The sequence below is a fragment of the Pleurodeles waltl genome, chromosome 9 (genome assembly GCF_031143425.1).
Source record: "Pleurodeles waltl isolate 20211129_DDA chromosome 9, aPleWal1.hap1.20221129, whole genome shotgun sequence".
NCBI lineage: Eukaryota > Metazoa > Chordata > Amphibia > Caudata > Salamandridae > Pleurodeles > Pleurodeles waltl.
Window position 1 is genome coordinate 154,096,281 of NC_090448.1, and position 13,226 is coordinate 154,109,506.

A 13,226-nucleotide genomic window follows, 5' to 3' on the forward strand; every position below is an offset into this window, starting at 1 on the left:
GCCATGCTGACAAACGCATCGACTGCGGATCCGGGTGCCATACTAGCCCTTTGCCCATTGTTAACAATTGTGGAAACGGTTTCAGCAGAATGTGAGGTTTGATTGACAGAAGAAGGATTTCCGCAAACCAGTGTCAACGCAGCCAATACGGGGCTATTAATATTAGAGTGCACAGCTCTGCCTTCATCTTCGTGAGGACTCTTGGGATCAATGGAACTGGAGGAAAGGCGTAAGCAAAGATGTCTGACCAGACTATCGAAAACGCATTCCCCCAAGATCCCTTTTGGTGATGCCAACTTGCGAAGAACTGGCATTTGGCGTTGTTTTTGTTGCAAACAGGTCTATTGTTGGTGTTCCCCACTGGGAAAAGATGTAGTCCAGTACCGACTGGTCCAACTCCCACTCGTGGAAACTTGATTTTTGCCTGCTGAGTGCATCCGCTGTCTTGTTCTCTATTCCCAGCAAATACACAGCTGAGAGCATGATGCCCTGCTGTGAGTCCCAATTCCAAATTCTCTGGGCTTCTCTGGAGAGAGTGAGAGATCTTGTGCCTCCTTGTTTGTTAAGGTAATGCATCGTACGTGCGATCCTGAGATTTTCGGGAGAAAGGCCTTTAAAGCAAGGTACACTGCTCTGAGCTCTAGCCAATTGATATGCATCGCTGTCAATTGCGGTGGACACTTGCCAATTACTTGAAGATTCTGTAGCACGGCTCCCCAGCCTTCAGGAGATGCGTCCGTAGTGATGGTCCACGGAGCCGGATGATGTAGGAACAAAAGGCCTATTGATAGATGATGCCTTTGAGACCACCATGTCAATGCTCTGAGTATTGCTGGGGTTATGTGTATCTGATCCTCAAAGCTTTCTGAAACCTGGAGCCATGGACAATTTAGTTGCTCCTGTAACGGGCGCATCTTTAGTCGGCGTAGAGGAACTAGAGGAATGCATGACAACATCATGCCCAACAGAAACTTGAATACGCGGACAGAAACACAGTTTCTTTTTTGTATAGATCTTGTCAGTAACCTTAGTTGCCTGTCTAATGTGGGACATGCCATGGTGAATTGCGTGTCCAGGTTTGCCCCTAAGAAAGTGATACTGCGTGCTGGCAGAGGTTTGGACTTCTCCCAGTTGATGGTGAGTCCCAGATTGGTTAGTAAGGAAACGCACTTTCTTGTTGATTTGCGCGCTCCTGCGTAGGTATTTGCTTTTATCAGCCAATCGTCTAAATACGGAAACATTTGTTGTTTCCTCCTTCTGAGGAAGGCTGCGATTGGTGCTAGACATTTGGTAAATATTCTGGGAGCTGATTCTAGGCCGAAGGGAAGGACACGAAATTGAAAATGGCTGCCAGCTACGGCGAATCTCAGATAATTTCTGTGGGCAGGGTGGATGGGAATGTGGAAGTATCCGTCTTTCAGGTCTAGTGTAGACATGAAATCTCCCTGGTTGAGGCACAGGAGGACATCTTGTAGGCTGATCATAGGGAATGATTGCTTTTTTAAGTAGGTGTTCAGTTCCCATAAGTCGAGGATCGGCCTCCAATCTTCCCACTTTTTTCAAATGAGGAAGAACCTGGAATAAAATCCTCGTCCCTGCTGTGCTTGAGGTACCTTCTCTATAGCTCCTTTGAGAAGCATTTTGTTGATCTCCTTCTTGAGTTGTTGTGAGTATCTTGAAGGAGTCCTGCGAGGAGGATTGGAGGGAGGCAGTTGGGTGAATTCTAGAGTGTGGCCCCATTTCACTAATTGGAGGATCCACTTGTCTGATGTGATGATTTGCCATTGTTTGAGGAATAGGGATATCCTTCCACCTAAAACCAAAGGAGGAGAGTTGGATGTAGCAGGCGCCTCTGATGCATCAGGCTCTCCGAGCCGAGTCTTTAGCCGGGCAAGTTGAGAGTCCTCCACCACCAGATCTACCGTAAGCCGGTTGCGGCGGCTGCCTCTGAGGGTAGTACTGACGGTACTGTTGAGAAGAGGAAGGATAGGTGGAATATCTGTACTGCTGATATTCTCCTCTGTATGAGGGTTGGCCACGCCCTCTAGCATGAAAGGAGGGCTTTTGATATTGTAGGGTCCCTAATGACTTTGCAGTGTCTGTTTCCGATTTAATGGATTGCAAAGCCTCATCGATGTGTTTTCCAAATAACGCCTGGCCATCAAAAGGTAAGTCCAGAATTTTGTTCTGCACCTCAGGATGGAAAGAGGTAGCCTTAAGCCAACCTTGTCTTCTAAGAACAGCTGCCCCGGCGAGCTGTCGAAATGCAGTGGTTGCTATGTCCATTGCACAGTCAATAAGTTCTGCTGATGTGCGTTGACCCTCCTGCAAAGTCTTGTTTGCGTCTGATTTTCCATCTTCCGGCAACTGGCTAATATATGGGGCCATATCCGCCCACAGCTGCCTGTCAAACCTAGCCAATACAGCTAATGAGTTGCCAGCTCTTACCACTAGGCTAGACATAGAAGAAAACCTTTTCCCGATATTATCTATTCGCCTACTCCCCTTGTCTGGGGGTGCGGAAATCGGGGCAGAAGGATTTTTGGACTTTCTCTGTGCCGCTTGAGCCACCACTGAGTCCGGGTGAGGGTGTCCAGTTTGACATGCTGGTGCATCGTCCGGTGCCTTGTACTTTTTGTCTAAACGAGGCAGTACTGCTGTGACTGTAGCAGGATTGTGCATGACCTTTAGACCTTCTTCCCACAGATAGCTAACCATCGGAATAGAGCGTAAGGATTTTTGGAAAGGCTGTTTAAAGTCATAGAGAAAACAGTCTGTTTGCTTAGATGGCATTGGCAAAGCAAAACAATTGGCAGCTCTTTCTAGGAGATTGTGACATCCTCCGATGTCGTCTGGTGGGGACTCCACCTTTGATTGAGAAGGAGGAGCAGGGATGATGTATTCATTCCACTCGGAATGAGTGTCCAGGAGCTCCCCTTCTTCATGATCTCCCTCTGACATGTCTGTATCCTGAGGAAGTGTCATATCCAGAGTAGCCACGTTCGTGAGAGATAAAGAAGCTGGTCTCTGACTTGGAGTGGTAACCCCAGAGACGGGCGACGGAGGAGGTTGCTCCCCTTGAGGAGGAAAACGCCTGCTGTAATCAGCTAACATTGCTCTGAGGTCAGACAATAAGGAGGATGGAATATATGCCCCTTGTTGGTATTGCTGTTCTTCTCCATAAATTTGAGGGTCATAGGATTCATCATATTCATCCTCTTCTTGATATTTCACGTTCAATTGGGATGGAGTATGGGCTGCTCCGAATGGCTCCTTGTCGTATAAGTCTTCATCTCCCTCTAATAGGTGTACTGGGATAAGGGAGGTTACCTTACTAGGTGAGGTATGTTTTGGCGTTAGTTTTTCCGGAGTTTTTTGGTGTTTCTCTCGTCGACGATGTTGTCGATGGCGCATACATGGCCTTCGTCGGCGGCGGTGTCTTAGACGCTGAACGCATGGAGATCTTGATGGAAGAAAGCCTCACCGACGAGTCTACCGTCGACGAGGTCGTCAACGACAGTAGAGCTCATACTGTCATAAGCGCCGTCGATGATGATGATGTGTAGACGTTCGTCAACGATGACGTTGTCGATGCAGTTCTCGTTGACCGTGGGGTACCCGTCATCGACGTCGTCGTCGGAGCTGTCGTTGACGGTGAAAATGTAGAAGTCGTTGTCGCCGTCGGAAAAACACTCACCGACTGTGCTTTTTTCGCAGAAACAGAGGATGGTTTCTTAAAAGGCACAGATGGGACAGAGGAGGATTTTTTGTGCCTCTCTGAGCTGCTAGTATGACCTCTCTCCCCTTTGCTGGAAGATTTCTGAGGAGAAGAAGATGGGCTGCGGCCCTTGTAAGACCCTGAAGCAGTCTTTTTGTGGGATTTCCTGGAGTGTTGTGAGGGGGATCTTGTGTCTGATCTCGCCCTCTTTGATGACCTTTTAGATGTTGAAGAGTCATCCCTCTCAGAGTCATCCCTCTCAGAGTCAGAAACTGGATTTTCCCTGTATTTTAGTTTCTGCAGCCATATCAATAATCTGCCTTCCCTATCCTTTAAAGTCTTAGAGGAAAAGGTACAACAAACCTTACAGTCCTTGGCTGAATGGTCTGGGTAAAGGCAGTAAATGCAATCTTGGTGAGGGTCTTCAGAATGAAGTCTTTTCTTTCCACAAGTTTTGCAATTCCTGAAAAGACCCTTCTTCCTCTTATCAGACATGTTAAAGATAGTTTTCCAATCAGGTCAGATAAGTTTTTCTGAGAGAAAATGTTGTTGAAAAGGTGTGAAGAAAGAGCAGATCTCTGAGGAGACTCCCTAGCACGACGTGCGGTAGAAAATCTGAGGTGCTAGAGCTTCTCTCAGGAGGATTCTACAGGGTGGTGTCGCCTGATTGGTCCTTTTCCTAAAATGACTCTGATAGACTGTTGAAGTGAAGAGGCCTAGGGCCTTTTTTTGTTAATATATTTTAACACTACTTGTGAAATTTATACCGGGGGCTCCCATCTTGACGACGGGGAATAATTCAAGCATGTGAATCTATGAAAGTTCCAATACTGGAGTAAACATTTTTACATACATAAAATGTAGCATTTCTAAAATTAGAAGCAGTATGTCTTCAATTAGGACAGAAAGTGAACATGTGAATTATATTGAACTATATTGTGGCATAATGGTGTGTTTCTTATAATGGCCTATGCATGAAAATATGTAGGCGGTGTACTAAGCTGAAAAAAATAAGGAAGGGTCCAGATTAGTCTCAATGTGTCAGGTAGCAAAGGGGACAGACACTGAAGGATAGAGGCTGGAGACTGAATGATGAAAGAAATAGAAATTTATAATGAGAGAGACAGGAAAAATGAGGAAAGAGATTATATTTAGCATTAAGCTATTTGCTTGAAAACAGAATAAAAATGTGTCACAATTAACATTTTTTATAAAAACAAATCTTCAAGGGGATTTCTTCCAGGATGAAGAGCGGAGTGGACGCGTGTGCATTTCTGACTCTTATGAAGACATTATGAAGTGAGATGGATGTCTTTTGAGAGGCCTGGATTTGTTTAGAGTTGGGACAGGACATACGTCACAGACTTAAAACCGATTATTTTTGTTGATGTTGATAAGAAGTGTGAGTGGGAACAGAACCAGGAGAGGGCTAATGCAGTGGTCCTCAAGTCCTTACCCTGGCAAGTTAAACGGTCAATCTATGGAAAGACATTTTAGGCTCGGACTCTCAGACTTTCTGTGTGCAACAGGAAGGCAGAACCTGGGCAGACACCCACGTGCTTATAGTAACAGAAGAGCTGAAAGCAGACAAACAACAGCTCAAGATAAGATAGCAACCGTATCAATGTATGCACACTGCACACTTTTAGACAATAGTCAATAAAATAAAAAATAAAACATGTAAGATATTCTATTTTGATTTACTAAAGGTGTGGCCCTTACCGTGATGATGGAACAGCCTTTGGAACCTGGGACATTTCATCTTTGTAGCCAAACGAAATAACTGCATATGGACACACATGTCTTGGCCTTCGTCTAATCTCATCAAAGCCATACTCATACAGATAATACTGTAATTAAGGTGAGAAAGATGGCAACATTAGCTACATCTGAAGCTACACTAAGAACAGAATAATTTCATAATGCTTGTGAGCATAATCTCACTAAGATGAAACAAATTACAAAAGTTAGTGATGTATCTTGTTGTAGGTATGTGTTTCGATAGTAAAATGGCTGTATAAAAGTATTCCCCCTGGGAAGGATACTTGCTACTCTACAATAAGCTGTAAAACAAAAGTTAGAGATATTTAACCTTTTCTGTTTTTAGCATGTGCCTGCTCTACATCCACATTGTAGGAATTGATAGTACAGCAATACTCTCACCATCCCTAAGGAGGTGTTTTGTGAAGCTGGGAAAGAAGGGTAAGAAAATAAGTTACTTACCTGTAACTGTAGTTCTTGAGTATTGTAATCTTTCATAGATTCACATGCTTGAATCCTTCCCTGTCATCGAGATGGGAGCCCCAGGTACATTAAAACAGCAATATATAAGCTACTGCAATGAAAAAAGGCCTAAAGGCTTTCACTTTAGTAGCCTATCTTTATCTCTATGAGTAAAAAGGACCAAAGCAAGCCCCAGCCAATCAGGCTTCCCCTCCCTCTAGAACCCTCCTGAGATAAGCTCCATTCCCTCAGATGTTCTCAAGCACGAGTGTCAGAGTATCTGAAGAAAAACAGGAAACGGTGAGCTTCCCAGGGGAGGAGGGAGGGTCGCATATAAATCTATGGAAGATTCCAATACTGGAGAACTACAGTTACAGGTAAGTAACTTACTTTCTTACTCCAGTATTGGAACTTTCATAGATTCACATGCTTGAATTAGAATAGCAAGCAGTAATGGGGCACATTGTATAGTATCAATCCATACCTGTACATAAACTTATATACATAAAGTCCTGGAACTTATATATATTAGCAGAATCATTGAAGAAAAAGATCATGTATGTAAGATACAATATTAAACCAGCAATAAATATGATAAAAGAATGTCACCTTGACTAGAAAAATAAGAAATATCACAACCTTAAAAGGAAGAGACAATCCTATACAATGTGCGCGAAGAAAACTGGGCTGGCGGGAAAAGGGAATAAAGAAATACAACAGCTCACCGTTACTGGAAAATATGTCGTAAAACAGCTTGTCCTACTGCCATATCACCTTGCTGAGTTTCTTCTAAACAGTAATGTTTCGCAAAAGTATGCGTTGACTTCCATGTGGCTGCCCTGCAGATGTCCTGGATGGGCATGGCTGCAAAAAGCGCCATGGATGCAGCCATTTTCCTTGTTGAATGTGCAAACGCTGGATTCTGTAAGGGTTTTCCTGCCGCTGCATGACAATAGTTAATCGCAGAGGCTATCCACCTTGCAATCCCCTGCTTGGATAATGCTCGGCCTTTACGCGGCCACTAAATGCCACAAAAAGCTGATTTGATTGTTTAAATTGCTTAGTTCTATCAAGATAAAACCTCAGGCACTTCTGAACTTCCAATGAATGCAGAGCTTACTCTGCTGGCGTCGATGGATTTGGAAAGTATGATTTTAGTACCACCAGCTGGTTTATATGAAAATCCGACTGGACTTTAGGTATAAATTTTGGGATTGTTCGTAAAATCACCTTGTCTCTCTTGAACTGCAAGAAAGGATCCTGGATAGTGAAAGCCTGAATCTTGCTCACTCTTCTGGCTGAGGTAAGAGCGAGAAGGAGAGAGACCTTCCAGGATAGAAACTTCAAATCCGCCTTATGAATTGGCTCAAACGGTGGTTTCATTAATAGAGACAAGACCAAATTAAGGTGCCACGATGGAGGAGGAGGCCGAACTGGAGGGAAAGACCTGAACAGACCCTTAAGAAACAGCTTTAGGACCCTTGCAGACAACAAAGGAAGTACGTTCTCTGTACACCTATAGCGGGAAATCGCTGCTAAGTGGACCTTAATCGAGGAAATAGTCAAACCCGATCTGGCCAGGAGGAGAAGATAAAGCAGTATCTGCTGTGGCGATGAGTAAAAAGGATGCACCTGAGCTTGTGCAAACCATGAGCAAAACCTCCTCCACTTCAGATGATAACATTTGCTGGTACTCTCAGCTGCAGCCCTGGCGAGGATGGCTCTACAATCCGAAGTTATATCAAGATGCGCAAACTCATGGTGTTCAGGAGCCAGGCTGTCAAGTGAAGTGAAGCCGGACCCGGGTGGAGAACTTGGCCCTCGTTCATTGTTAGCATGGAGGGCATCACTGGTAGAGGGATGCTGTGGTTCTGTGAGAGGTGAACGAGCACTGTATACCAAAACTGGCAAGGCCATGCCGGAGCAATCAGAAGGAGCTTGCAGCGTTCAATTTTGATCTTTGCCAGAACTCTTGGTATTAGGGGAATGGGAGGAAAAGCATAAATCCGTGACCATGCTATGGAAAACGCATTCCCCCAAAAGCCCAGATGGTGATCCCGACTTGCGAAGAATCAGCATTTCGCATTCTGCGGTGTGGTGAAGAGATCCAGGTTTGGTTTTCCCCATAGGGAGAAGACTTGATTCAAGACTCCATTCGTGGTTGGACGATCAGGACCTGCTCAGAGAATCCACAATTATGTTCTGTACGCCTGGGACATGTTCCGCTCGAAGGCTTATCTGCTGGCTGATAGACCATTCCCAAATGCGCTGAGATTCTCTCGTTAAAAGCAGAGATCTGGTTCCTCCCGGCTTGTTGATATAATGCATCGTTGTAGTGTTGTCCGTCCAAATGAGTATTGATGAACCTTTTATTTTTGGAAGAAAAGCGCAAAGCGCCAATCGAACAGCTTTCAATTCGAGGTAATTGATGTGAAAGACCTTCTCATGAGGTTTCCATTTGCCCCTGACTTGTTGGTGTTGGAGGAAGGCACCCCAACCCTCGAGAGAAGTATCTGTAGTTATCACCCATGGAGCTTGTTGGGGGAGAAAAGAACGTCCCCTCGATAAGTGAGACTCCTGAGTCCACCAAGCTAAAGGTGATATTATGGGATTCATTATTCTGATGACATCATCGAAAGACCCCCTGGATTGCGTCCACAGAAGATCTAGCTGCTCCTGTAGGGGCCTCAATCTGAGATGACAGAAAGGTACCAGTGGAACGCAGGAGGACATCATCCCTAACGGGGACTTGAAGAGGTGAACTGAAACATACTTTCTTCTTTGTAAGCGCCTCGCGAGGGATATGAGCTTTCTCCGTCTGTCCTCTGTAGGAGTTGCATTGTTGGTGGAAGTGTCCAATATTGCCCATAGCAAAGTTCTCCTTTTAAATCGGCCGATTTGCCCCCAAGGGGAAGAGAAAATGGTCTAAATACAATTTGCCCCCCAGGGGAGCGACCCTTGCCTAATGGGTCGCTCCCCATCTCTAAAAAACAAACAAACAAAAAAAACACAAAAAAAAAAATCGCCCTGGCGCCTAGAGGTTTCTGCCCCCCCCACACCCCCGGGGGCAGATCGGACTAATAACAATGGGGATTGCAGATATGGTCTAAAATAAATTCCCCCCCCCATCATCCCTCCCCCCCCGCGGAGCAACCCTTGCCTACGGGGTTGCTCCCCTTGCGTGACGGCGAAAAAAAAAAAAAAAGATCCCTGGTGCCTAGTGGTTTCTGCCCCCCTTGGGGGCAGATTGACCTAAAATCGTCCGATCTGCCCCCAAAGCGGGCAGAAATGGCCTAAATACAATTTGCCCCTCCAGGGGAGCGACCCTTGCCTAAGGGGTCGCTCCCTCATGCCAGTTTCATTTTTTTAAAACTAAATCCCTGGTGTCTAGTGGGCTTTTCAAAAGCCCCTTGGGACCTAAAATCGGCTGATCTGCCCCCAAAGCGGGCAGAAATGGGCTTAAAAAAAATGCCCCCCTCCCGGAGCGACCCTTGCCCAAGGGGTCGCTCCCTCATGCCATTTTCATTTTTAAAAATAAATCCCTGGTGTCTATTGGGCGATTTCAAAAGCCGGATTGCTTTAAGAAACTGAAATAACTTTACTTCCCTTTGAAGCCTCTCTCGGCCTCGACCACGTGATCGGAAGAGAAATGCTTTGCATTTCTCTTCTGATCGCGCTGGAAGCAAAATGCTTTGCATTTCTCTTCCGATCGCGCAGGAAGGTGAGCGGGAAGGGCTTGGGGTGGTTGGGGGGAACCCAGGGCTCCCTCTGAGCTCTGTGCCCAGGACGTAATGGTTACATCCTGGGCACAGCAGCACTGTGCCTCAGGACGTAACCATTACGTCCTGGGCACAGAAGGGGATATGATCTGAGAGTCTGTCAAACACATATTTCCATAATGGCTACACTGAAATCTGGGAAGTTTAGTATCAAACTCCCCCTGCAGGAACTGAACACCTGGCAGTGAGCCTCAAAGGCTCATGCTTTTTGTTTTGTAGTGGAGATCCCCACCACTCCAGCCACTGGTCCCACTTTTGGTGGCAAGGCTGGAGGAGATAATGAGAAAAACAAGGAGGAGTCACCCACCAGTCAGGACAGCCCCTAAGGTGACCCCTGCCTTTAGAAATCCTCCATTCTGATTTTGGAGGATTCCCCCAATTGGAATAGGGATGTGCCCCCCTCCCCTCAGGGAGGAGGCACAAAGAGGCTGCAGCCACCCTCCAGGACATTAGCCATTGGCTACTGCTCCCTAACCTAAACACACCCCTAAATTTAGTATTTAGGGGCAAACCTGAACCCAGGAAATCAGATTCCAGCAACCTACAACAAGAAGGAGGACTGCTGAACTGAAAGCCCCGCAGAGACGACAACTGACTTGGCCCCAGCCCTACCGGTCTGTCTCCAGACTCAAAGAACCTGCACAGCGATGCATCCGACGGGGACCAGCGACCTCTGAGGACTCAGAGGACTGCCATGAACCCGAAGGACCAAGAAACTCCTGAGAACAGCGGCACTGTTCAAAAACTGCAACAACTTTGCAACTTTAAAGCAACTTTTAAAGAACTCTCTCTTCCCGCCAGAAGCGTGAGACTTCTCACTCTGCACCTGATGCCGCCGGCTCAGGTTCAGGAGAACTAACACCGCAGAGAGGACTCCCAGGCGACTACGACGACGTGAGTACCCTGAGTCAACCCCCCTGCACCCCCGCCTGCAGAGAGGATCCAGAGGCTTCCCCTGACCTCGAGTGTCTGGTAACAAGGCAGAGAGGATCCAGAGGCTTCCCCTGACCGCGACTGTCTGGTAACAAGGAACCCGACATCTGGACCAAGCACTACACCAGCAGCCCCCAGGACCGAGAGGAACCACCCACCAGTGCAGGAGTGACCAGCAGGCGGCCCTCTTCCTAGTCCAATTGGTGGCTGGCTCGAGAAGCATCCCTGTGCCCTGCCTGCATCGCCTAAGTGACCCCGGGGTCCCTCCATTGCTTTCAATAGCAAACCTGACGCCTACTTTGCCTACTGCACCCAGCTGCCCTTGTGCCGCTGAGGGTGTGTTTTGTGGGCTTGTGTGTGTGTCCCAGTGGTCTACAAAACCCCCCGGTCTGCTCCCCGAGGACGCAGGTACCTGTAAGCAGACTAGGACCGGAGCAACCCGGGGGCAACCCGGGAGCACCCATAGGCGCCTATGTGTTCTGGGCCCCCCTTTGACTTCTGCACCAGACCGGCCCTGTGTTGCTGGTGTGGTGACTTTGGGGTTGCCTTGAACCCCCAATGGTGGGCTGCCTATACCCAGGAGACTGACTGTGTAAGTGCTTTACTTAACTGCAAAACCTAACTAAACTTACCTCCCCCAGGAACTGCTGATTTTTGCAGCGTCTACTTTTAAAATAGCTTATTGCCATGTTAACCTAAACTGTGTGTACTACTGATTTAAATCAAAGTTCTATACTTACCTGTGTGAAGTACCTTGCATTGTATGTACTTACCTCAAATCTTGAATCTTGTAGTTCCAAAATAAAATAAGAAAATATATTTTTCTATATAAAACCTATTGGCCTGGAGTTAAGTCTTTGATTGTGTGTTCCTCATTTAATGCCTGTTTGTGTACAACAAATGCTTAACACTACCCTCTGATAAGCCTACTGCTCTACCACAAAATAGAGCATTAGTATTATTTAATTTTGCCACTATCAACCTCTAAGGGGAACCCTTGGACTCTGTGCACTCTCACTATATATATATATATGGAAAATGTAACTTACCCAGTGTACATCTGTTCGTGGCAGGTTGCGCTGCAGATTCACATGCTGTGCACTGTTCCTGCCATCTAGTGTTGGGCTCGGAGTGTTACAAGTTGCTTTTCTTCGAAGAAGTCTTTTCGAGTCACGGGACCGAGTGACTCCTCCCTTTCGGCTCCATTGCGCATGGGCGTCGACTCCATCTTAGATTGTTTCCCCCGCAAAGGGTGAGGCAGGAGTTGTTGAAGTAAGGATAATAGAGGTGCCCATGCAATGGAGCAGATGTGTATGTACATAGTGTGTAGTAAAGTAATATTTATTTACATATTTACAATTTATATGCAACTAAAACGGCTACAGGCTCCCGGGGAGGTGGGAGGGCGCATGTGAATCTGCAGCGCAACATGCCATGAACAGATGTACACTGGGTAAGTGACATTTTACGTTCGATGGCATGTGTAGCTGCAGATACACATGCTGTGCATAGACTACAATGCAGTAATCTCCCCAAAAGCGGTGGTTAGCCTGTAGGAGTTGAAGTTGTCTTAAATAATGTTCTTAATACAGCCTGTCCTACTGTGGCTTATTGTGTTGCTAACACATTTCCACAGTAATGCTTAGTAAATGTATGGGGCGTAGACCAGGTAGCTGCCTTACAAATCTCTGTCATTGGTGTATTACCAAGAAAAGTCATTGTGGCACCTTTCTTTCTAGTGGAGTGTGCCCTTGGAGTAATGGGTAATTCTTTTTTAGTTTTAGGGTAGCAGGTCTGAATGCATTTGACTATCCATCTGGCAATGCCCTGTTTGGATATAGGGTTACCTGCATGCGGTTTTTGGAAAGCTACAAACAATTGTTTTGTTTTACAAAATTGTTTTGTTCTGTCAATGTAATATATTAGTGCTCTTTTTATGTCTAATGTATACAATGCCCTTTCTGCTATGGAGTCTGGCTGTGGAAAGAAGACTGGGAGTTCCACAGTTTGGTTTAGGTGAAACGGTGATATGATCTTTGTTAAGAATTGTGGATTTGTACGGAGAACCACCTTATGTTTATGTATTTGTATAAAGGGTTCTTGAATAGTAAACACCTGTATTTCGCTAACTCTTCAAAGTGAAGTGATGGCTATTAGAAAGGCTACTTTCCAAGTCAAAAATTGTATTTGACAAGAATGCATGGGTTCAAATGGTGGGCCCACGAGTTGTGTTAATACAATGTTAAGATTCCACGAAGATACTGGTGGTGTCCTTGGGGGTATGATTCTTTTTAGTCCTTCCATAAAGGCTTTAATAACTGGGATTATAAAAAGCGATTTTGAATGTTTAATCTGCAGATAAGCAGATATTGCAGTGAGATGGATTTTAATGGAAGAGAAGGCTAGATTGAACTTTTGTAAGTGTAGTAAATAACTTACAATGTTTTGTGTGGAGGCGTGTAATGGCATAATTTGATTAGCCTGGCAGTAGAAGACAAAAGTTTTCCATTTGTTTGCGTAAAAATGTCTTGTTGTGGGTTTTCTTGCTTGTTTAATGACCTCCATACACTCTT

At 45.7% G+C, this 13,226-nt stretch overlaps 1 protein-coding gene across 2 annotated transcripts in view; it reads right to left on the reverse strand.

The window, feature by feature from the left end:
- TASOR (transcription activation suppressor) overlaps positions 1 to 13,226 on the reverse strand; it is a 773,668-nt gene that overhangs the window by 608,404 nt on the left and 152,038 nt on the right. For both annotated transcript variants that reach the window (XM_069206460.1, XM_069206459.1), the window contains exon 7: positions 5,441 to 5,568. In XM_069206460.1, the coding sequence (XP_069062561.1) occupies positions 5,441 to 5,568 (128 nt within the window). The remainder of the gene's footprint in view (positions 1 to 5,440; positions 5,569 to 13,226) is intronic.